A 26139-nucleotide genomic window follows, 5' to 3' on the forward strand; every position below is an offset into this window, starting at 1 on the left:
CGGCTGAAGCTGGGAGTGGGATTGGATGCCCAGTGAGACTTTCGTCCTGTAGGTAGGATCTACAGTCTCTTGTATGCAATTTTCAAAGGCAAAGAGTCCTGAAAGCAAGCCCAATTGTTTGTTTACTTATTTGTAGTGCCAGGCAAACTCACTTGGCCACAAAACCTGAGATGAAATGTCTCATGATCTCTACTTATCCCACTGAGAGTAAGTCATACATTTTGCTGCTGAAATACTCCTGGCATTTGATCACGGTGTGCTGTCCCTGACCCCACTGAGGAAGTTACAACATAGAGCGTATAAGTACAGATGCCCGTTACCCTTCTAAAATCCCCCAAATTCTGAATTCCAAACCATATCTGGCTGTAAGACTTTTGGGGAAGAGATTCTGGGACTGCACTTAATTTCTGAAAACAGCAAGCAGAGCAATAATCCTAATAGCTAACTGAGGGCTAACTCTATGCTCAGCACATGTCTCAGTACTTTATTTTTATTTTCACAGCATTCATCCAAAGCGGATAAAGGATCTGCGGGTCAGGCAGGTTAACTGTAAGAGGTAGGGCTGGTACTTATCTCAGGCAGGCTGATTCCTAAGGCTGTGCTCTTTACTGCTACAGCACACTGCCTCCAAACTAATTTGTAAAACTGTTTAGAAATAAATTTAATTAATCCTTGTATTAGATTAATGAATAGCAGGGAACAAATACCTTTTACCACATTTCCACAAAGGATAAAAGAGCATGATTCAGCCAAGTTAGTCTCTCATTTACATTCTGGCAAAGGAGGGGAAACAGTATTGGAGGACAGCTCAAGGAAGATATTTCTCTGTGAGCCCTGCAGTCCATACACACAGTCTTCCAGTTTTCCCTGCTAAGTAAAGAAACTGGGGATTAAGGCAGCAAAGAAGAGCTGATAAGAGGAAAGGCTCTGGGGCCAGACTACTTTGGTTCTACCATCTTGTAGCTTGTGACTCTGGTCAATCTGATTAACCTCTTTGAGCCTCGGTTTTCCCCTTTGTAAAATGGGACTGATTTCAAACTATATTATAGAAACACCAGATGGTTTCAGTGAGATAAAGTTTTTGGCAGAGTGCCAGGTTGATAGTGAATCCTCAGTAAGATCTGAATATTTGGATTTGGCAGGACATCCACAGGGCTAGAGCTCCTCGTGGGAATTACTGAAGACCAAAAAGCTTGGCACACATCCCTGAAGGTAAGGTTACTATTAGCCTAGCGTCATCCTGTTCTTTCCCAACTTTTGCGGTTCATGGACATCAGCCCAGTTCAAGGATCCTTTCCAATTCCATAGTCAAAAAACAGACTGGTTTAGGTCTACCTCTGAAGAGACAGCCTTGACTTTTAGCTTGGTTTTTCTCCAGTATTTTCTCTGGCCGTGTAGTCAATTGGACACATGTCTGTATCTACCTGGTATTCTGGATTCATCCCCTAGAGTGAGCTGAAGTGGGCCCACCTAGAGCATCAGGACCAAGCCTGATGTGTGTTGTCCCATTCCAAGTGGACACAGTCTCTGGACGTCGGAACTGAAAAACATTTCTGCTCAATCGTATTCCTAAGGTACATTTTGAATTGGAAAGGGTGGTTGGATTTTGTCCAAATTCTGTTTAGTAATGATAAGCTTCACTACATGCTTTCTTTACACATAGCAGACATTCAGTAAGAGATGGCACAAGATGTGACCAATGAGCACAAAATGGGGCTGATCCAGAAGTTTTGTGCTCTGTGGCCCTGGGTTACCATGGTAATTCATTCTGTGGATAATGGTTTGTCAAATGTTAAGTGACGCTGGTCTTCTCTGATCAAAGTAGGTTGTTCTAGTTCAGGGAAAATTAATTGTCCCCTCGTCTGTTTTCCTTGTTTGGCTTTTCACTTATCTTCCAGCCCACAGTACTGCTACTTGGCTTGTGATGCTTGTCTTGATTCTGACATAAGGAAGGAAAATGGAAGACTCCAGCAAACAGTTAATGGAATGCTTGGCAAAGTAAAACTATGGCTTATTCATGCAGCAGAGTAGCTGATAATTGCCTTTATTATTCTAGGCTAGATTGAGGTCATTGTCTGATGAAATTGGACAATTGTAAAAATGGGGGGAAATGAACACAATTTAAGTTTATTTAGACACAACTTCTATATTTTCTTTTACTTTCTTATCAGTGTTTGGCTTTCAGTATGAGGGAACAGGGAAGAGAGAGAAGTTGAAGGAGAGTGGTAAATAGGGAGGCGTGTATTAAGGAAAATAATCTTTGACACATTAAGTATTTCTTTTATTTAAAATAGCAAGTGATGGAAAAGCAAATAAATATAAGTAACTTTAAATCAGTACAAATACACACTATTTCGTTCCTGGAATCTAGCAGAGTGGCAGTTTTATGACATTGCCATTTCATTGTCACATGTTGCACTCCAAATCCTGGCCTCTTAGACTTCATGAATATCTACTTCTGGTATAGGGAATAGAAGGAAGAGAAGGAAGAGAAGGAAGAGAAGGAAGGAAGAGAAGGAAGGGAGGAAGGAAGGAAGGAAGGGAGGAAGGAAGGAAGGAAGGGAGGAAGGAAGGAAGGAAGGAAACAAACCAGCCTACATGGTTCACAGCTCTTCCTACAATGAGTAAGGCTCAGTTAACTAGAATTCAGTTGATCGGAGTCTCCTATACTCCCCACCTTAATTGATCATTTTGGCTAAAGTCATTCTTAACTCTATCACTCCTTTACTTTCTTCCATTCCATTGATACTCACAAATCTTGTTAATTCTACCTCAAATATATCAAGTTTAAGAAAGAAACTTTGGCGGCAGGCCCTCGAGGCCAGAGGTCATGACTGATTCATCTTTGTATCTCTCAGCACATAACGGAGCCCATCTCACCTAGCCAGCCATCAATACCTGTGTCATTTATTGCATAAATATTTGGGAGAAGGTCAGGGTACATTAAGCCCATTCTCTGCACGTGGAGAGGTATGTTCTCTGACTGGATTTTCCAGCACCTGTGTGACCTTGGTAAGTGCTGTCCCTTCTCTGGTCCTCAGTACAGCCCTCTATGGTGCTCAAGGGTAATATAACTGTCCCACTCCACTGCCACTGGTGGCAAAGAAGCCCTGTTTTCTGTGCTTTGAGACTTTCAGCTATCTCTCTTATCATCAGAACTCTGTCAAAAGCTAAGGCCACAACCCAAGTCAAACTTTCTTAAGAGGGAGAAAAAGGAAATTATTTGCTAAGGTACTTGAAAAGTCTGAAGGATGGTGATAAGGAAAGTATAACTACAGATGTGCCTGAATTCAAGTGCTAAAAAAAAAAGATCATGTCATTGAAATCAGTCCCTCTCTGTCCTGTGTCTCTTTGTTTCTGTCTCTTGTCTCCATGTGTCATTTTCCTCAAGTTTTCTCCCAGTGAGTACTCTCTAAGTAAAGGCCAAGACAGCTGTAAGCAACTCTAGGCTGAAGCAACTCTGGTAGAAAGAGAATCTCTTTCCCAAAAGCTCCACCCAAAGTCCCAGGCCTGACTCTCATTGGCCTGGGGAAGTCACCTGTTTATCCTTTAACCAATCACTGCAGCCAGAGGCATTTGGTCCTCTGCCCATTCCTAGGGCTGAGGAGAGGGTTAGCCCCATAGAACCACATGAACTGAAAATGGAATGGGATGATTCCTGAAGTGAAAGAGGGGTTTGGCACAGGCCACCAGAAACTGTCTCCTACAAGGCCCTTGGTGGCATCAGCAGCTAAAGAGTACTGACCCATTGGACTCCTACTGACCATAGCGTCAGTTCTTTCCTCCACCCTTACCACCAGTGTTCTGAAATTGAATATACCTGAGACAATGACTTTCCCCAGCTTTTCCTAGAAAAGCAGGCAAAATTCCTGGAAAGTATACTTTTCCCAGAAGGGCTAAACACAGGCAAGACTCTGGGTCCATGCCTGATTCATCAGATCAGTCCCCTGAACAACTATTTTTGGTTTGAGTAGATGTGCAGTGTGCTGCCCCAAACCCCATTCAGGACCAAGGCACTCATTCCCCAAGATACCAGGGGTACTGCCTGCCTGACAGCCCACGGCTGAGTGTCTCTGGGACTTGCCTTTGGGCAAAGGAGCTGCATCGTTCAAAGTTAAGCCAACACCTGGTCAGGCCCACATTCTGACAGGGTGACAAAGTTTTGGTCTTCTAGCCCCAACTCAGGATGCTCTGAAGTATCTCCCACCCCAACTATGGCTCCAGAACTCACTGTGGGATCAACTGAAGCCTTTGTCACAACTGCTTTGCTACTTAACTTTTCCTTCTGCCCATCCTGCTTCTCTGCCCTTGCCCTGCACCCATTGGGACTGTTTCCAAGAGTACTCCCCAATAATTTTCCTGTGCTTAAATCTTAAAGTCTGAATCCCTTTCTGGGGAACCAACCCAAGACAGCTCATGTAGCATCTAAAAACTTATGCTACTGAAACAGGATGGTTCTGTCAGTAAAAACTCAAGCTTTGAAGTCAGACAATCCCAGTTTCAAATTTGCCATTTACTAGCTGTGAGAGTTTAGGCAAGTTACTTAACCATTTTTCATATCCTTATCTGAAGGATAGAGATATTAATAACACCTATGATGGACAGAAATTTTAAGGGAGATATTTATATTTAACCTTTTCAGCTTGAGATCCAGCAGCCTGAGAAAGGACCTAGGGTACAGCTATTATTATTTTATAATCCTCCAGTGTATCTAAATTAATATGACTAATAAAGACATGAAAACGTACCAATGGTCAATATCTAATGTTGGCAAAGTTCAGTGACCAGGCAATTGCTCACACTGCTTGTAAGTCTGAAATCAAAGTTCAGTTCTCTTTCTGGAGGTTAATTAGATACTACATAAAAAAGACCCTAAAATGCCAATAACATTTGTCCCAGAAGGTTCAATGATTGGCATTTTCTCTAAAGAAATCATCCATGTGACCTCAAGTTGATAGTCTGGGATATGTACATCAGTATTTTTTAAACAAAAATCTGAGAATTACCTAATGTCAAGTAACAGAAAACTGTTTCAATTATAGTATATCCTTATGATAAAACAAAATGCAGTTATTTAAAATATGCTATGGAGCAACCCCACTCCTGGGCATATATCCAGAGGGAACCTTAATTCAAAAAGATACACGCACCCCAATGTTCATAGCAGCATTATTTACAACAGCCAAGACAAGGAAACAATCTAAATGTCCATCAACAAGTGACTGGATAAAGAAGTGGTATATCTATACAATGGAGTACTACTCAGCCATAAAAAATAATAAAATAATGCCATTTGCAGCAACATGGATGGACCTGGAGACTACCATTCTAAGTGAAGCAAGCCAGAAAGAGAAAGAAAAATACAATATGATACCACTTACATGTTGAATCAAAAAAAAAAGATAAATGAACTTATTTACAAAAGAGAAAAGACTTATAGACATAGAAAACAAACTTATGGTTACCCGGGGGGTGGAGAGGGGTGGGAAGTGATAAATTGGGTGTTTGGGATATGCAGATACTAAGTAATATATATAAAATAAACAACAAGTTAATACTGGATAGCACAAGGAACTATATTCAATAACTTGTAGTAACTTAGAGTGAAAAAGAATATGAAAACGAATATATGTATGTTCATGTATGAATGACACATTATGCTGTACACCAGAAGTTGACACAACACTGTAAACTGACTGTACTTCAATAAAAAATATATATACAAAAAAATCCTAAAAAAAATATGCTGCGGAAACAAAGTTAATGATATGGAAATAAATTCATGACAATCATAAGTGAAAAAACAGCCCACAAAATAGTAGTATATAGGACGTGAACGTAACTTTTATAAGCACAGAAGTATGTACTAACTTACACACACACATACACACATAAACTAGAGCAAAGACTAGATGATCACAAATAAAAATCCAGAATGTTAGTAGTTATTATTCTTGAGTGAATTACTGGTAATATTGTTTTGTTCATTGTGCTTTTCTGCATGTTGAAAATTTTCTGCAATGAACATTTATTCATTTTGCAAATTTTTAAAAAACTGTTATTCCTTTAATGGCATCTATTGGGTTAAAATGAAAACCCAAAGTACCGATGTCTACATACCAGTCATTATCCAATCTTACTAGGAGTCTGACTTCTAAACTTTAAAGGCATTAGAAATGCCAACTAAGTAAGGCTAACAGAATCCCTAAGGGGGGAGAAAAATCCCTAAGCACAAGTTAGTTCCAAGAAATCCCTGCCAACCATAATTAATTCAGAAAAGCAATCACCAGAGCTAACGCTGTCTATTGTAAGATACATAACTCACTCACTCTCAATAATGGGTTACACTCAATATGCTCATTAGGACCAGAGGTTGGTTTTTAAATATGTCTGTGGGGGTCCATGTAACTTGGAGGGCATTTATTTTCATGTACTTTCCAGCTGATGGCTATTTTTCTGAGTTTAAACTTAAGATCCATAGTTTGACAATAAGAATAATGATTTGAAATCAAAATTTCCCTGGAAAATCCAGTGCAAAGGTCTTCATGTCCATTCAATCTAGGAGGTCAGAACAAGTTAAGGCTGCAGCAGTGGACATCACTGGATGTCCCTTGTCTATTCTTCCCTATGACATAAATCTTTTTTTCCCCTTCTTTTTCTCCCTCTTCTCCTTATTCTTATGTTCATGCCCTTTCGTTTTCTTTGCATTTCTTTTCCTCTCCTAGCACACAGCCACTCCTGGGCACAGATTTTCTCAACCAGGGGCTTCTGAGGTTGTGGAAAACCCTTCATGAGGCTGTGCAGGTAGTCAAAGAAGCCACAATTAGCCTTGGGCATAATTAGCAACCAGATCCAAGTTTCACACTCCTCTCTCTCCTGGTAGCAACCACCAGAGCTCCATCACGTACAGCTCCTTCCTTCCTTATCAAGCACTTAGAAAATTACTGAGCAATACTGGTGCATGGTTATGCCTAAACCATTCTGATGCATGCTCTGGATGATATCTGTATCAGTCTTGATGTCTCTGCTAAGCCACCCATGAGTAAGGAATCCATGTGCTGCTTCTGTATTCTCTTGGCTCAGGAGCATCCCTGGTTGCAGCGTAGGGAATGGTATTGAGGCTTTAGACTGGGATAGTCAGGAAAGAAATCTGACCCTCAAGTTTAGCCACAAAAACAGCCATCAAGTTGACTTAGAATTGGACTCAGCCAGAATATACTGAAAAGCAGAGGAGTCGTGGGGCCTGAAGATCTTTTCTCTCCACTAGTCCAGAACCAGGGGAAAAGGAGACTGATGCTTGATCAAACGATGTGGGCTGGCCAATTTTACTGCCTGTGTTCCCTGGATGGAATGAATCTTGGGGATGGGGGGGTGTTTATTCACAAGGCTGTTTAAATCAAACTGCGAGTCTTTAATCCTGTTGTCATTTTCGCTGTGATTAAAATCCCAATGGGCTACATCACATGCAATTTTTGTTTTCTAGGGCAGACCAAAATATCTTAATAAAAACAGATAGCCAAGCATGTCAAGTCTAGGATGAAATCAAGATTAAACCAATGGAGAAGAAAGGCCATAAGGACGAAGCATACTTGACTTAATGTGAAAATAACATAGAAAATTACACCTGTGTAGGTCCAAGAACCAAACAGGCTTGGATGTGTATTAGACTGTTGAGGGGGAATATGAAAATACGGGTAAAGATTAAGAGCTCAGTAAATAGATTAGTCATTTTGTAATTAGGTTGGAATACAAATTAGAGGCCAAAAGCCTTTATAGGGGTTTGTTGTGACTGATTTAAACAAATGTAAATTTTAAATTTTCAAGAAATAACTTTTTCAATAAGACTCCATACTCCCACTTTGCATTTAGTTTCCTTACATATCTTATTTGCAAATGCAGCTCTAGCTATGGGAAGTGAAAATAATTCTGCAAGCAATTAGTACTGCAACAGGCAAACTCTCCACTTGGTCTTCTGTAAGTTTCCCTAATAGCCAGTTTCCTTGATTGATTGGTAGGAAGAAGTGCAACCTTCTCTCCCATGCTTTAGATCCTTTGTGGGGGACCCTTGGAGGAGGAAGAATGCAAACCTCATTTCTGACTTCAGTCCAGCTGAACTCTTTTACCCTACTGTTCCCAGGGATTTAAATGTTTAAACACCCACGCCTGTCACCGTCACTGTTTACTGGAAAATCTTCTTTGTTTCCTTATTTCTTTCTGCATCAAGTTGGAATATCAACCAGCCCTGCACAGCTATTTATTTTACCTAGGCCCATCACATCAGCCAGCCTGACTCTCCAGGACCTTGCAAAGTGCATTCTTCTCTCTGGCCAGCTGCTCTCCAGGTCACTCACATGCGTCTCAGCTACTACTGCTGTTCTCTGCTGGAATGGTTCCTCCCCTCCACCTATTATGATAAGCGGTCATCTACCACAAAGGCTGGGCATTTTCCATGTTTTATCTCATTTAATCTTTGCAACAACCTGTCATATAAGATGATTATTCCTATTTTATAGATAAGGGTATTGAGGCTTAGAAAGATTCTGGAACCTGCCAAATCTCACAAGATGTGGAGCCAGCATTTCAACCCTGATCTGTTGCATGCCAGGACCTGAGCACTTAACCACTGCCTCCTTCTCCCATCTCTCTGACCCTGGTGCAACTTCCATGGTGCAGCTCAGGCCCAACTCTTCTAGGAAGCTCAGGTTAGTCAGTCTGGCTCATGCTGTTCCCACTCACTCTGTTGACCAGAACCACAGAGCTGAGCACTAAATTATCTGATTGTTCTGTATTTGTTTCATCTCCCATTAAAATTTCAAGTCTTCAAGGGAAGAGACTGCCTCCTATAAGACACACACATACACAATGAAACTCTGAGCTGACTGATGTCCATTTTAGCAAGGATCGAGGCATGCTCCCTCAGGAGGCGGAGTATTATCTGCTCCTCCTTATTCTCTCTGTTCCCTTGAGAAAAGGAAATAGTAATCTGGCAGTGAAGAAAGGCAGAATCTACTCCCATGTGGGAGGAGGTGCAGCCATCTTCCTCTCTCTTTCTTCAAACACATGGGCTTGGGTATTTTTGTCCTCTTGTCTCCTGTCCATGTGTCTGGCCACAAGATAAGTAGATTCTGAAATTTAGGCTTGAGCTAAAGCTTTTGAAGAGTCCATTAGGCCTTTAGGCTAGCTGGGGTGCTCAAGCCCAGCCCAGCCTGCCAGAAATCTCTTCACTGTGTTTGGGACAGCCAATAATCGACATAATAAATACTAAAGTAGTACATTATTACCCAATTGCCGTTGCTTTTTAAGGACCTCTAGAGATAGAACTCAGGCTCCCTGGTTCCCCTAGCCAAATACCACGTCACAGTGTGCCCACGCCTTAGGATAGCTCCAACGGTCCTCTCTGCAAGTTCGTGGTCATTCAGTTTCCTCTCTTAATTCATGGGAGTTTTAAAGAAAGATGTATTAGAACTGATCTCTGTGGAAATGTGTGGTGTGTATATGTTCGTGTATGTGTTTTCTTTGTAAATGGTAGTTAACAAAGCAATATTAAGCATAAGCTTTTTTGTCAGTCTGGGTCTCCCAAGAAGGGGCCAAGAAGGATGTGCAGGGACTCTATAAGGGAAATGTCCCATGTGAAAGGAAATAAAGAAGCCAGGATAGGCTGGGAGAGCCAACAGACTGCGATGCAAGTCAGACCCCAGGTGAGAGAAAATTGGGTAGAAATGTCTGATTCTTTCATGAAGTCAAAGGAAAGTTCAATAAACCCATCAGGGAGTTCCTGAGACAATGGTGGCTGTGAGAAGTAGAAAGCTGCTCATGGGAACGGTGACCTCAGCACAAAATGAAGAAAATTTTTGAAGAGTAGCATCTGGGGCTCTCAGTCAATTATGCTCCGTAAAGTAAGAAAATGGTAAAACGCATTCTCGTGCTATCATAGCTTACATCCCTCCTCAATCATCGCTGTGTGCCTTGGCCTTTCATTGCAACACTATTCTTATTTCTTCTTTACATTTCTATTTTCAAGCAGCAGGAGGAAACACATCTTTGAGCAAGAAGTACTTTGAAAGAAAAACAGAACCATAGTTGATTCAGGAAGGCTTCAAGCTGAGCACGTGCAGACTGTCCAGAGCCTAGTATCTTGAGAAGTCTTAGGAAAGCTTTAGAGACATTATGCTTTCTTCCTATGTTTTATATTCTGAAAACAAACTAGGTTCTCTTATCCCTCAAGCCTATGCCTGACACCTAACAATTTTTACTCTTGTTGGAAAGACGTGACCTAGGTCAAGTACTCAAGGGCTATATCATATCTTAGGCCTTGATTCTCCAAAGAGGAAGCATCTGTGATCATGTCACTCTGTGGGAGGAGTCACGAGCAGGATACTGTAGCCCCAGAGCATTCTCATGGTAAACAGACATGATGGGCTCAGACTTGTCTGGCACGGTGCCTTGCCAGAGTGGGTAAAGGTTGGCCAATTTGTGTACATAGCTTTTAGTTACAACTGGGAGAAAGCTGGTCCTCACCAAAATTCCTGAGTGAGCTCCTTACTTCTTTGGCACAAGGTCTGGCATGAAGCTAGTCTGTCCTATGACTAAATTCTGGCCAATAGAAAGTGAGCAGCAGTGACATGCACCATTTTCAATCCTGCCCTAACTTCCCATACGTGTCTCTCTTTCTTCCTCTCCATTGGCTGCTGGGCTGGAAAGAACTCCTAGGACCCAGAAGAAGGTGGTGCTAGGTCCCTCAATGACCAACCCTCCGTCATCCACATCTGACTATGACACAAGAGAGAAATAAATTGTACCGTGAAAATCACTGGGAGTTCAAAGTTATCTGTCACAGAAGTTGTATTTATTTACCGTTAATAATACAACATTATCCCTTTGAGAGCCTTGACCTGTTCTAGTCAGACTTTTCTGTGCCGACTGCATACAAAACAAGCTAAATATAAAAATTCTATAATTTATAAAAAGCAATCATACATATTCTAAAATATGATTCTGTATGAAAAAGATTCTAAAAGAGATTTCTTAAAAAAATAATTTTACTGAGGTACAATTGATACACTAAAACTTTTGGGTATGTTTAACATATACAATTTGATGAGTTTTAGAGAGATGCACTCACTCATGAAATCAATACCATAATCAAGTACAGAAACATATCCATCACCTCCAAAAGTTTCCTTCTGTCGCCCTGTTTTTGTTTTGTGGTAAGAACACTTAACATGATGTCTATCCTTTCAGCAGATTTTTAAGCGCACATACAGTGTTGTTAACTACAGGCACTGTATTATGCAGCAGAGCATTAAGCTTACTCACTGAGCACAAATGAAAGTTTATACCCACTGAACACCACCACTCCATTTCCACCCCTCCCCAGGCCCTGGAAGACACCAGTGTATTCTCTGTTTCTATGAGTTTGACCACTACTGTGAATGGAATCAGGCAGTATTTGTCCTTCTGTGGCTGGCTTATTTCACTTAGCATCATGTCCTCCAGCTTCATCCATGTTGTCACAGATGGCAAGATTTCCTTCTTAAAGGCTGAATAATATTCAATTGTATGGATATATCACATTTTCTTTATCCATTCATCTTGGCTATTTTAAATAATGTGATAAATGGGGTTTCTTTAAATATTCTATTCCCCAGGAATGCTGAATTCATTCACAGCTACTTGGGACCACATTTATTTTCTAAAGCAAATTGTTCCTGCAGCTGAAAAAAAAAAGATAAATTTCCCTCATTTACCCAATTCTTCATCTTTTTTTTTGGCGAGAATCTTCTAAATAAATAAAGCTTATGGCTTGCCCAAAACATACATATTTTCATTACTTTGTGGAGGCAGACAGATTAGGAAGGAGTGCTGGGCTACAGATGAGGAGAACTGATTTGTAATAGATGTTCAGGACTTTCCTATCCGAAAGCCCAAGAACTTCAGAACAAAACAGAAGTTGTTTTAGTGTGCACTGACCTTTCCATAAGGCTTGCTAGAGCACAGCGGTCAGTAGATGTAACTTCCAGGGCAATCATTCAAACGCCAGGCACTACCAGTACTTATGGTTCCAATATAGGCTCACCTTGACACTGTGAACACCTTGTTTTTAACCAGTGGTCTCTAATGGGCCTAACACAAAGCATAAATCTTATCTCTAACGTTTCTATTTCACTTGCTAAACAAATGACAGCTTCCAGAAATGAAATTTCCACACATTTCTGAAAAGAGAGAACAAGCGACACGGACCGTCTACAGCAGAGCCTCCCAACTGCTGGACTGTCACACTCACCGCAAACGCATGACAAGTTTCCAGGATATTGACCCCTCAGTTCTCTGTGGAGCTGATGTTGCCAAATGCCCCCAGGCCCTCTCCCTCTGATTATGAGCAATTATCCATTTACACCAGTATGTTTCAAGTTTGCCATTTTTCTACTATCGTCATCAGGTCAAAAAAAAAATGAGGAAGCATGGATCTTTATTAGCAACCTATATCATCCATACTGAATCAATCATAATGCTTTGGACTCAAGTGGCCGAGACGCTAGCACAAACTGGCTTGACTAGCAGGAAATGCGTTGGCACATGTCACAGAAGTCCACCTAGAATTGGTTTAATGTTTAATGCAGACCTCTCTGAACTTCTCTCAACCTTGTCCTCACCATGGGAGCTGAATTTGTCCTCAGGCTGCCTGCCTTTTTGGCACGAAAGTAACTCTAGTTGTTTCAGTCCTCTGATCTGCAGCCTCTACAACCGGTAAAAGAGAGGGGAGGCTATTACCTCTGTTGGCTAGCTCTTCCAAGTGAGGAAATTTCTTTCTTAAAGTCCTTGGTAGATCTCTTCTCACTGGAGTGAACTGAACCCTGTGCCCCTTCCTGAACCTATTAGCCTGGCTAAGGATCTGAGACTATATTGTTTATATCCTAATAACACCTATAATTATGCAATCTGTAAAAGTGAGGTACTGTGGCATTACCTGCTGTAGCCTATCCTGGAGAAAGATATCCATGAAATCATGAGTGTGATATGATAATGTGTTTATTGCCTAATACATATATTGATTAAAATATGACATATAAAAATTTTCAAAGTTTGTCCTACCATTTAATGATATTAGACAACTAGATAATCATATAATCAATCAATCTGGTAACGCCAGAGATACACATACCACATGCTGGCAATACAGAGCTTGACGGAAGAAGAGAGAAAGAAAGCGAATGGTAAGCCATGGAAGAAGAGAGGCTGTAGCTTGTTATAAGGATAGTGAGTTCTCTAATATGACTGTAAATGAGGAATTACTGAGCAATGGTGGGAAATGATAATTAAAAAGTTGATGGACTGTGAAGAAGCTTAAATTCCAGGCTGAAGGATTCTGGTATTACTGCATAGGTAAATGGGAGTCCTTTTGAGCTTTTCACCATGAAATGATAAAAGAACTGTTTTAATGATATTAAATTGACAGCTCTATAAAGGACTGGTTGGAGTGAGAGATCTTTGCAATAACAAAGGAATAAAGGTGACAAGATTCAAAGTAAGAAGAAGGGGAAACACTGTGGGGGGACATTTCAGAGAGAAATGACTCGAGTGGAGAAATACGATATGCAGTATGAAAAGAATGAGTAGTCTAGAGTGATTCCAAGATTTAGTAAATAGATCCTCTAATACAAGACCTCATTTAGCCCATTTAGAGTCACTGAATATGTGCGTGTGTGTGTGTGTGTGTGTGTGTGTGTGTGTGTGTTCTGACTGAGATTTTTGGCTGGCCCAGACTCAAGTTCCCTAACTAGCAGACTCTTGAGTCCTTCCTAGTACATCACGGCTCTAAAACAAAGAAGTCAGGAGTGGGAAAGCTTGACCTTAAAAGGACAAGAACTGTGGTGTCATAGCCCTTCTTCCTTTAGGAGTTCCAGCCCAGGGCCCTGCACCATGAAACCATGATGCGTCTCTCATGGAAAGGACTGTCAAGCCCTGTTTCAAGAGTATGAAATCCTCCTGATGTCCGCTGGGCATCTACTTAGAAAAATGGACAAAAGGAGCAGGTGCTGAAGAGAAGCTGCTGTGGGATCAGTTAACCTCGGTGCAGAGTTGCACTGGCAGCCTTCCCATTCACTTAGCAGAGGATATTTTACAATAATTTCCACCCTGTATTTTGGGTTCTGTGACTCCAGCTCCTCAGTACTGCTGGCTGCCAGCCCCTGGGGTCTTCTGGGAGCAGCTCCTGGCAGCTGCATCCAGAATGATGGTGAACAGAGGCCCAACTGGATGTGGCGACCATGCTGCTAGCATAGCTGTGGTCTCGGAAGTCAGGAGCAGGCCAGGTGGCTGTGCCTGGAATGAGGGCAACAGAGCACTTGAGCTACCAGGCCAGGTGGTGAACAGCTCAGGGTTCTGACTAGTTTGTCTGAGGTGCCAAGAAATGCAGAATGCTCAGAGTGACCTGGGAGGTCCTCTCTCAACATCCGTCTGCTCAAAGTCCTGAAGCCGCTCAGGGAAAACTGATTCCTGGCGTATAAACAAGCTTATTTTCCTTCTCTGAGACTATCTCCTGAGGCTGGACATTACTGGAAAATATACAAATAGAGATGATCAAGTCTAACTTTCTGCTTCCTGACATTTCTCATTGCTATGATGAGAAAGGAAACTGAGTACAAATAATAGCAATAATAATAATAATAAAACCAACATAATGGCAACTTTTATATTCAGGTTTTCTATGGGCCAGACAATACACTAGGCACCTTAAATGTATTATCTTGTTAAATTCACACAACATCTTTGAATTACATACTATTTTCACTCCTGTTTCACAGATAAGAAAACAATTAGAAATACTTAACGCCTTTCCAATGTAACACAGAAAGTAGGTGGCAGAACCAAGATTTGAACTCAGGGGTGTCAGAGACCAGAGCAAGAGCACTTACTGAGCACGGCCCTCATAACATTTGCAGGAACTCTGTCCACGAAACTCACCCTATTTCTGCAATAGTCAAATGTATAGATTTCATATACTTTAATATATTTCAACAAACTGAGAAACCTTCTTTCCTCCCTTAAAAGTCGAGACAATTGTTATCTACTGTTGGTGAGAGTGTACGCTGGGACAACTGCTTTGGAAGAAACACTGGCATCATTTACTCAGTTGAAGATCTACCTATCCCATGATTCAGCAATTCTACTGCTGGGTATATGCCCAAGATAGATGTGTGCACATGTGCAGCAGAAGAAATGTACAAGAATGTTCATGACAGCAGAATTTGTGACAGCCCTAAACTTCAAATAACCCAAAAGTCTATCAATAGGAGAACAGATACCACAGAATGCCACACAGCAATAAAAAGCAACGAACCCAGTTACGTACAACAACATGGATGAATGTTGTACTCAGGAACCTAGACACAAAGAACACATGCTGTATGATTCAGTTTACTTCCAACTTCAAACAGACAGAACTAAACTACAGTGTTTAGAGATTCATACTTAGGGGATAAAATTAGTAAGTGGACCAAGGAAATGATTACCATAAAAGTAAGAGAAGTAGGGAGGGGGAGGGAAGTGGTCATAATGGGTAGAGGCTGGGAGAGGCTTACAGGATGCTGGCAATGTTCTGGTATGAAGGTAGTTACATATGACTTGCTTTATAATAATTTGTTAAACCAAACATGTATATTTAATGCATTTTCTATATGTGTACAATATTCTATAATAGAAATGGTTTAAAAACAAGTTTATGGAAGGAAAAGGCAAAAAAAATGCAACTCTTGCTTTCAAATTCAGGCTAAAAAATCTTGATAAGCAGCTCATTTTAAGACATTTTAACTGACATAATCTGTCACCTCTGGAGTCACTGCCACCCTCTTTGCTGATCTGAAACTCCCCTACTCCCACCGTTTTAAATCATTAATGTTTTTCTTCTTAAAGAAATGTTTCCTGGAAGATGCAAGAAGGCAGAGGAGGAGGGAGGGAGGGAAGAGGAGCGGAGCTCCGCCCGGAAGCTAGGTGAGTTTGGCATCTGAGCCGAGGGACGTGAGCCTGCGACGCCGCTGCTGATCCGGGCTGAGTGTCTCGCCTCTCTCCCTGATGGGATTCCCGTCCGCGCCGTCTCGAGCCTGCTGCGCCCCAGTCCTCGGCCCTCGCCCAGGTTCACTGCAGCCGTTCAGAGGTCCCCAGGAGCTGCTGCTGGCGAGCCCGCTTCTTCAGGGACCTATGGAGCCATTCCGTAGTGCCATCCAGAGCAACGCACTGCCGCAGCTCCTCTGAGCCTTTCCAGCAAGTTTGTTCAAGATTGGCTGTCAAGAATCATGGACTGTTATTATATGCCTTGTTTTCTGTCAAGACACCATGATTCCTGGTAACCGAATGCTGACGGTCGTTTTATTATGCCAAGTCCTGCTAGGAGGCGCGAGCCATGCTAGTCTGATACCTGAGACGGGGAAGAAAAAAGTCGCCGAGATTCAGGGCCACGCGGGAGGACGCCGCTCAGGGCAGAGCCATGAGCTCCTTCAGGACTTCGAGGCTACACTCCTGCAGATGTTCGGGCTGCGCCGCCGCCCGCAGCCTAGCAAGAGCGCAGTCATCCCGGATTACATGCGGGATCTTTACCGGCTCCAGTCTGGGGAGGAGGAGGAAGAACAGGTCCACAGCACGGGTCTGGTGTATCCTGAGTGCCCCGCCAGTCGGGCCAACACCGTGAGGAGTTTCCACCATGAAGAACATCTGGAGAACATCCCAGGGACCAGCGAAAACTCTGCTTTTCGTTTCCTCTTTAACCTCAGCAGCATCCCAGAGAACGAGATGATCTCGTCTGCAGAGCTTCAACTCTTCCGGGAGCAGGTGGACCAGGGCCCTGACTGGGAGCAGGGCTTCCATGGTATAAACATTTATGAGGTTATGAAGCCCCCGGCAGAAGTGGTGCCCGGGCACCTCATCACACGACTACTGGACACAAGACTGGTTCACCACAATGTGACACGGTGGGAAGCTTTTGATGTGAGCCCTGCGGTCCTTCGCTGGACCCGGGAGAAACAGCCGAACTATGGGCTGGCCATTGAGGTGACCCACCTCCATCAGACACGGACCCACCAGGGCCAGCATGTCAGGATTAGCCGATCGTTACCTCAAGGGAGTGGGGATTGGGCCCAGCTCCGGCCCCTCCTGGTCACCTTTGGCCACGATGGCCGGGGACATGCCTTGACCCGACGCCGGAGGGCCAAGCGTAGCCCCAAGCATCACCCACAGAGGGCCCGGAAGAAGAATAAGAACTGCCGGCGCCACTCGCTCTATGTGGACTTCAGCGATGTGGGCTGGAATGACTGGATTGTGGCCCCACCAGGCTATCAGGCCTTCTACTGCCACGGGGACTGCCCCTTTCCACTGGCTGACCACCTCAACTCAACCAACCACGCCATCGTGCAGACCCTGGTCAACTCCGTCAATTCCAGTATCCCCAAAGCCTGTTGTGTTCCCACTGAACTGAGCGCCATCTCCATGCTGTACCTGGATGAGTATGACAAGGTGGTACTGAAAAATTATCAGGAGATGGTAGTAGAGGGTTGTGGGTGCCGCTGAGGTCAGGCCTTCCTTGGGGACACACACACACACACACATCCATCCACTACTCACCTACACACTACACAGACTGCTTTCTTATAGCTGGACTTTTATCTTAAAAAAGAAAAAGGAAAAAAAAAACCTAAACATTCACCTTGACCTTATTTATGACTTTATGTGCAAATGTTTTGACCATATTGATCATATATTTTGACAAAATATATTTATAACTACGTATTAAAAGAAAAAATAAAATGAGTCATTATTTTAAAGGTTAAAAAAAAAAAAAAGAAATGTTTCCTTGCTCACATTATAGGTGACTGCACTTAAGTGTTATTTCTCTAAGAGGAAACAGATTGATTTTTCTGGTCTGCTCTTGCAGAAGTAATTGTGAGCTTTCTGAGTTACCCTTGACTCAAGGATGCTTCTGCAATAGGAATATGGTAACAGCAAGGTTTATTGTTTTCATTAACACCTGAATAAAGGACTATCAGAACTGGAAACATAGGCAACCATGATACTAGGAAAGACGTGTGCACAGAGCTGGGAAGGATATAAGATGAGAGGAGGCACTGGGTCTAGTCTCAACAGATGACCAGCTCAAGGACTTCAGGCCAGAGCATGCAATGTATTGGAGCTCAGCCTCTATGGGTTTCAAAGGTCTAAGTAGGCAACATATCAAGATATTCAGTGGACTGACCCTAAATCTAAATTCTAAAGGACACGGCTTTTAAGCTAGGAGAGTTCAGGACAGGTTGAGGATTTTTTGAGTCCCAAGTGCAACAGAAAAAAGTAACTGGTATTAAGAAATTCTGTATCATGTTCTATGAAGTAGCTAGGTATTTTAACTATGATTTGAACTCTTTTCCTCTGTTAGCAATCACCTGCACATTCAAGTGCCTAAATCAAACTAAACTTAAGTGTCATTGTTCACCCTGGTGAGGAACAGAAATGAGTGAAACACTTGCAAAGCTATATGTGGCCCTATACATTGGTGGTGAACACTGACTGAATGCTTACCATCTTCCAGGCACTTGTTCTAAGCTACTTAGATCTAGAATATCATTTAATCTTTACAATAGCTCTATGAAGTTGATTCTATTTTTATTATCTCCTTTTATCAAGGACAAAAGTAAGGAAGGCACAAAGAAGTTAAGTAGTTATAACCCACACTACAATCCTTTTGGAAAGAATGTAGTGTGAAGATTAAAATTTGTCTCTGAGTTTTTCTTTCTTCCCAGATCTTATCCATTTTTCAAGACCCACCAAAAATTTACTTCCTTCATGAGGCATGCATTAATAGACCTATCCTTCTCGAAATTACACAGAATCTTCTCAAACTACACATCTGACAGTATTTGTGATCCTGTCTATGCTTTATCTCCCAAAACAGCCTATAAGCTCATCACAGACAAGAACTGTGACACACACGTCTGTACATTCCCTGCCCTCACTTCCAAATGGTAATGCTTGTGGACACAAGGTGTGGAATTTAACTGTTAACTTGAATTGGGTCACATTATCAAAGTATATTTTTGCTATTTTCTTAAGTACCAAGAGCAGAACTATAAATGTATATAAAAATTTCACATGTGAGGAATCCAAGAGAGAGGTTCATTTTTACTCCACATACCTTTGTAGGGTATTAGGTTTGACAGCAAAAGTTTTACTTAGAAAACTCAAAATTATTTTTAAAACTGAGTTTAACATTTTTGGCAGGAAGAGGAGCACAGTGAGTTGCAAGAGCATGAACCAGAAGAAGAAATGTTGATTCCCAGCACTGGCTCTTTCTCGAACAAGGTTTAAAGCTTCCCTGAGCTAAAGAGAAGAGAGTAAGCAGAGGGACTATGAAGCCCTGTCCCTGCTCCTTGCTCCTTGACTTTAAGGCTAAGAACATATTTAGTTCCAAAAAGTTCATTGCTCAATCATATACATTTTAGGTGACATAATCTTCTAACTTAGTACATTTTAGACTTTTCATATTTGTTGTCAATGTTATTCACTGTGTACATGTGTATCTTTGTGTGTATGTGTGTGTGTATGTTTCCTTAGATATTTTTAGAAGGAAATAAGATTTGTCAGGACTTCAGGGTAAATTTGTTACTGGAATTTAGCCACCAAAATTTTGCTCTGAGTTTTCTGACAGTCAAACCCAGAATGTAAATATCTTAACCTATAATTGTTTAGAATTGTTATTTCTACTCATAGGGTATTAACACTCAGCATTTGTTTCTTACAAAGGAACTAGTTTTGTAGAATGTATTATTCCAGTCTGCAATCTTTCCTGGCCAAATGTTTAAGCTTGTTTAAAATGGAAATCATCATCAATTACCTTCCAAGACAGGTCTGAGTTTATAACATGCAACAGTACCAGGGAAACCAGAGTCATCTTAGGGATTTTGATACTGTCGAAAACTGATGTCCACACAGCATTTCTGTTTGTACTTTATTCATGGAGGGTCATCTAATATATGATAAAAAGTGAATGTGTGTGTCCACAATATAATTTTTTCAGAATCAATATGCTTTTTCTATTAGCTTTTAAAATCTGTTTGCATAAATGTTTCTTTTCCATCCCAGCCCTTCTGTGGGTTTTTGTGGGCAGAGTGACTAGGGACATGATCTTTGCAATATTTCATTTTGTTATCTCTTATTATTACATGGTGGCCCAGAGTGTGACATGAATAAAGCTGTCTTGTCATCAAAAATGCATTCATTCACTTAACAAGTTCCTGAAAATAATGAAATGGTTGCTAAGCAATGGAGAAGTTTTACATTCCCAGGGAACTGTGCAGATTCTAAAAGCAAAAGTAGTTCTGAGAGTAGGTAACAGTGTCTCTGGAGCCCAGCTAAACAACACAAAGAAAGTAACATGCTCTACCTAGCAGTAAAGAGGCAGCATCTTTTTGTTTTTCCTTTTTCCTGACCCAGGTTTCCAGAGGAAAAATATAGGCTGAAAATTTCCTATGAAACAGTGTTCTGTGTTCAGTTATGGATTACAGGTAGCTGGCAAGTTAATATCAATCTATTTTAAAAGAACTGTGCTATGAGAGAATGCATCCCTTTGATTAGAAGTAAATTTATCTTAGATATATTAATCTTTAATTGCAGAAATACATGCTTAAGGCATAAAATATAACACATAGGCATACATTTAGAAAAACACAAAGTTAAAAAATAAAAAAATAAAAACAAATCATTCATAATCCAATTCTTCCCCAATAGCCAATGTTAATATCCAGGGATATGTTTATCTGTCACTTTTATAGGCATATGTAAAATTATTATTGTTTAACATATTGTACACACTATAGTCACACATATGCATTCATTCTAAATGATATGGATACATCACTCTTTAAAACAATTTTTAAACATTTATGTTGTTCCTGGTTGGTCACTATTATAGATAACTCTTAATTATCCTGCACTGACATTTAAAAAAGTAAGTACTTATTTCATTGCAAAAGTAATGCATGTAGAGAAGAACCTCTAGAATGCCAATAAACACCTTGGGGGGTGATTAGCCATCTCTGAGTCAGGGCAAATGAAGACACATGCTAGGATGGGGGATTTTCCAAGGAGTGGCCAGATAGGTCAATAGGGACTATCTCAGGAGATGGAGCTTTGTGGAGTGCTCCAAACCCATGTTACCCCCTCCAGTGGCTGCTAAGCTGCTGGGTTTTCAACATCTGTGGTTGTGAGGCTTCTGTATCAAGGTTACTATAGATATCAGGAGATGGGGATGAGAATAGTACAAAATAAACTCCACAAAGCTTGTTGTTCTTACTGAGATTCAGTCATCTTTCTCAAATAGACCTCAGCTGTATTATTCCAAGTCTTTGGTTAATTCCCAGAATTCTCCAGCGAAAAAGAGCAGTTGGATACACATAGATGTATATGAGAAGATGTATTATAGGAAATGACTGACATCTTTATGAAGGCCTAGATCTGCTATTTGCAGATCTAGGATCTGCAAGAAGGAGAACCAGGAAAGGTGATAGTATAATACAATCTAAGTTTGAAGGCCTGAGAACCAGGGGAGTCAGTGGTGTAAGTTCAAGTCCAGTGGCCCAAGAATCAGAAGCTGGGGCCAATGGGGTAAATTCCAGGCTGAGTCCGAGTGCCCAAGAACCAGAAGCACCCATGTCCAAGGTCAGGAGATCGATGTTCCAGCTCAGGAGAAGAGAGCAAATTTTCCCTTTCTCTACCTTTTTGTTCTATTCAGTCCTTTAACAAATTGGATGAGGCCCACCCACAATGATGAGGGTGATCTTTACTCAGTCCACCTATTCAGATGCCAATCTCTTCCAGAAACAGCCTCACAGACACATCCAGAAATAATGTTTAACCACCCATCTGAACATCCCTTAGCCTAGTCAAAGTGATACGTAAAATTAACCATCACAGTTGGCTTAGCACCCAAAAACCATTTAATGTGATATACCACATTAACAAACAAAAGGACAAAAACCACATGGTCATATCACCAGAGGTAGAAAACACATGTGACAAAATGCAAACCCTTTTAAGATGAACATTCTCAAAAAAAAAAAAAAAAAACCTAAGAATTTAAAGGAACTTCCTCAACCTGATAATGGACATCTACAAATAACCACAGCTAACATTTTAGTTAATGATGAAATATTTTTCCATTAAGATCAGAAACAAGCCAAGGATGTCTAAGTTTGCTCCCATCATTTCTATTCAACACTATTCTAGTAGTTCTCAGGGTAATGAGGCAAGAAAAAGAAACAAAATTCCCCCAGATTGGAAAGGAAGAAGTAAAATTCTATTTATGAAGACATAATCTTCTGGATAGAAAATCCTAAAAACTCTACATTAAAAAACAAAAACAAAAACAAAAACAAAACTATTAGAGCTAACTAACAAGTTCAGCAAGGCTTCAGGATACAAGACCAACATACAAAAATCAATTGTCATTCTCCACGCAAGCAATGAACAATGCAAAATAAAAGTATAAAAACAATTTCATTTATAATACCATCAAAAAGGAATAAAATATTTAGGAATAAATTTAACAAAAGAAGTATAAATTGAAAACTATAAAACACTGGTAAAATAAAGAAGATCGAAATAAATGGAAAGACATTGTATGGTCATGGACTGGAAAACTTCATACTCTTAAGATGGTAAATACTCCCCAAATTGATTTTTAGATTTATTGTAATCCCTAACAAAATCTCAGCTGGCATTTTTGTCAAAATTGACAAGTTTACTCTAAAATTCGCAGGGAAACGCAAGTTAACACCAAATAGCAAACAATTCTGAAAAAAATTAAGAGCTGGAGAACTCACACTTCCCTATTTTAAAACTAGCTTACAATAATTAAGACAGTGTGGTACTAACCTAACGATATAGATATAGATATAAATGAAACAGAATTAAGAGTCCATAAATAAGCCTTCACGCTCATTATTAATTGATTTGGACAAGGTTGCCAAAATAATTCACTGGGGGAAATCACAGTCTTTCAACAGCTGGTGCTGAAACAACTGGATATTGGACCACTTCCTTACACCACATACAAAAATCAATTCAAAATAGGATGACAGACCTAAGAGCAAAACTAAAAATCCCTTAAGAAAACTTACCAGAAAATCTGTGTAACCTTGGGTTATGCAAATCCTTTTAGATATGACATCAAACACAACAAAAGAAAAAAAAAGATAAATTGGACTTCATCAAAATTTTTAAAATGTATTCTTCAAAGGATATCATCATAAAATGAAAATGCAATCCAGAGAATGGTGAAAAATATTTTCAAATCATCTATCTGATAAGAGACTTGTATTCAGGATATATAAAGAAGTCAGACAGCTCAACAATAAAAAGACAAATAATCCAATTTTTAAAATGAGAAATTAATCTAAGACATTTTACCAAAGAAGATATACAAATGATCAACAAGTACATGAAAAGACACTCAACATTATTAGTTATAACAGAAACACACATCTACACCCACTAGTAGAGCTACATCGAGGTCAGATAATAACAAACTTGTAGAAGAATCTGGAGAAATTAGAATTCTCATACACTTCTAGTGGGAATGTAAAATGAAGTGCTATTTTGGAAAACAGCCTGGAAGCTCCTCAATGATTGAACATACAGTTAATGTATTACCAAGAAATTTCATTCCTTAGTTACATACCCAGGATAAATGAAAACATTTTGCCATGTATATACTTGTACATAAATGTTCACAGCAGCCTTATTCATTATAGCCGAAAAGTGGAAACAACTCAAATGTCCCTTGTCCCAATGAATAGATAAACGAAATGTGCTATATCCATACAATGGAACATTATGCAGGTGCAAAAAAGAGTGGAGTACTGCTACATGCTACACATGAGTGAACTCCGAAAACATGCTAAATGAAAGAACCCAGACTACATTGTATGATTCCATTTAGATGAAATGTCCAAAACAGGTAAACCCATAGAAAGAGGAAATATAGTAGTTGTTGCCAGGCACCAAGGGAAGGGGGAGATGGGTATAAGGTTTCTTTTGGGACTGATGAAAACATTCTAAAATTAGATAACTGTGATGGTTCCACAACTCTGAATATACTAAACCCACTGAATCATAGACTTTAAAAGAGTGAGTTTTATGTTATATGAGTTATAGTTCAATAAAACTGTTATAAAGGAAAGCATGAACTTGACTTTAAAATCAGATTATATAAAAATATATACAATGAAAATTCCCTACATCACCACAAACTTGTATTGCCCCATCCCCTTTTCGAGGCATATTCACTACTTTTTTGTGGGTCATTCAATACATACTCTCCGCATTTCCAAGCACATATAATTGCACAAATTTTGAATACATTTCTTGTTATTTTATAAATTTATAAAAGAAGAACTGTTGGATCAACACAGTTTTTAATTATCCACATAACTGTTTATCATTAATAGATAGCCAAACTACCTTGCAGAAATATTGTATCAACTCCCTTCAATTTTAGCCATGTTTAAGAGTTCATACTTCCTTATACCTTCTATAGTCCTGAATATCATCATTCATTTAAATCTTTGGCAGTCTCATAAGTGAAGCACATATCTTTTAATTTGTATTTCTTTATGCAACATTAGAAATTCCACATTTATGTTCTTTTCCCATTTCCTTTGGGGTGATTGCTATCTTCCTATTGACTATTTCATTATGAAATTTTTAAATTACAGAATAATGCAAAGGATAATACAAATCTATGTACCTGCCACTCAGAAAAGCAAATGCTAAGTTTTTTTTTTAGATCATATTTGCTCCATATTTTTGAAAGAAAACTCTGAAAACAAAGCTGGTTCTCTACCATGTTACATTCCCATTCTCCCTCCCTGGAGGCAGCACCTATCATAAATTTGACGTGTATCCAGGCCATTTTATACCTAACTATGTATTCATGCTTTAATTAACAATAGTTCTATATAAAACATATTATACTGTACATAGCCTGGGGAAATCTGCTTTTAACCAAATACTGTCTTTGAGATCTGTATTGATCAAATAGATCTATTTCCTCTTTTTTACTGCATCATAGTATGTCATTTTATGAATATAGAGTTACTTTCTCCTTTCATCTACTGAAAGACATTTGAGTTGTTATTAGTTTTCGCAAACAAGTAACTCTGGAACAAACAGATCTTTGTTTAGGTCTCCTGGTGTATGAACTTCCCTATGACACATTCTCAGGAATGGAGTAGCTAGCTCATAGGGTTTACTTATCTGAAATTTTAGTAGCTATTACCAAATTGCTTGCACAAATTCGCACTCCCATTTGAACAAGCACGGCCCCTGACTTCATGGAACTTGCATTCTGGCATGTGTCTGGAGGAAGAAGAGAGATTGCTGAGCCCATCCTTTACCACACCTGGCACTGTTAGACTTTTAAAGTATTTCATTGTTTTAGTTTATTTTCTTTTGATTACCAGTAAGATTGAGGGTCTCAGCACATGTTTACTAGTGTATTTTATTGATTTTAAAACAGAATTCCCATTTTTAAAACATATGCCTGTATAATTTCATACCATTCTAAACGAGCCAGATGCATGGATTCAACTATAGAAAAAAAATTTTTTGAAATAGGCATATGAAGTAGTCTGACTGTCATAAACCAGAGGGATTTTTATTTCAGACATCTGGCCTTTTGAAATAGTAATACCTGATAAAAATAAAGAACCAAAGTTTCTGATTAAGAGGATAGTTTAGGAAATTGATTTCTAAAGAGTGGCCTACATTTATTGTTCCTTTTTGATTGAGAGGATTTTTTAATCAAAAAAAATCAGTCTATTCAATTCTGAAAATGTCATTCGAAAGGACCTTCTACCTTGAAAATGCTTGAATTATTTAGTTTGGTACCCGTTACCCGGCTATAGTCAGGAGTGGACACAGTCCAGAGGATGGGAGCATTATCAGGTGTGCCCAGGCTCGTCACCTCTCTGACAGAAGATGGAGAAGAGAATAGTTTTCCAATAAAATCTCTCAAACTAGATTCAGCCTGGAAGAAATTCCTCATTGAACACTGGACAAAATTCTTCCCAAAGCCACTTAACTAGCATTCAGAAAGGATCT

The 26139-nt window shown here is 40.0% G+C and overlaps 1 protein-coding gene and 1 long non-coding RNA gene across 3 annotated transcripts in view; one reads left to right on the forward strand and one right to left on the reverse strand.

The window, feature by feature from the left end:
* The window catches only part of LOC116278148 (uncharacterized), a 564959-nt gene that overhangs the window by 332492 nt on the left and 206328 nt on the right, over positions 1 to 26139 (reverse strand). The window lies entirely within an intron of this gene.
* LOC140689447 (bone morphogenetic protein 4-like) lies at positions 15929 to 17718 on the forward strand. Its single transcript, XM_072950293.1, has 3 exons — positions 15929 to 15990; positions 16192 to 16325; positions 16379 to 17718. The coding sequence occupies exons 1-3, from the start codon at positions 15929 to 15931 to the stop codon at positions 17557 to 17559; spliced, it is 1377 nt and encodes a 458-aa protein (XP_072806394.1). The 3' UTR covers positions 17560 to 17718.

This window comes from Vicugna pacos, chromosome 3 (genome assembly GCF_048564905.1).
Source record: "Vicugna pacos chromosome 3, VicPac4, whole genome shotgun sequence".
NCBI classification, from domain to species: Eukaryota; Metazoa; Chordata; class Mammalia; order Artiodactyla; family Camelidae; genus Vicugna; species Vicugna pacos.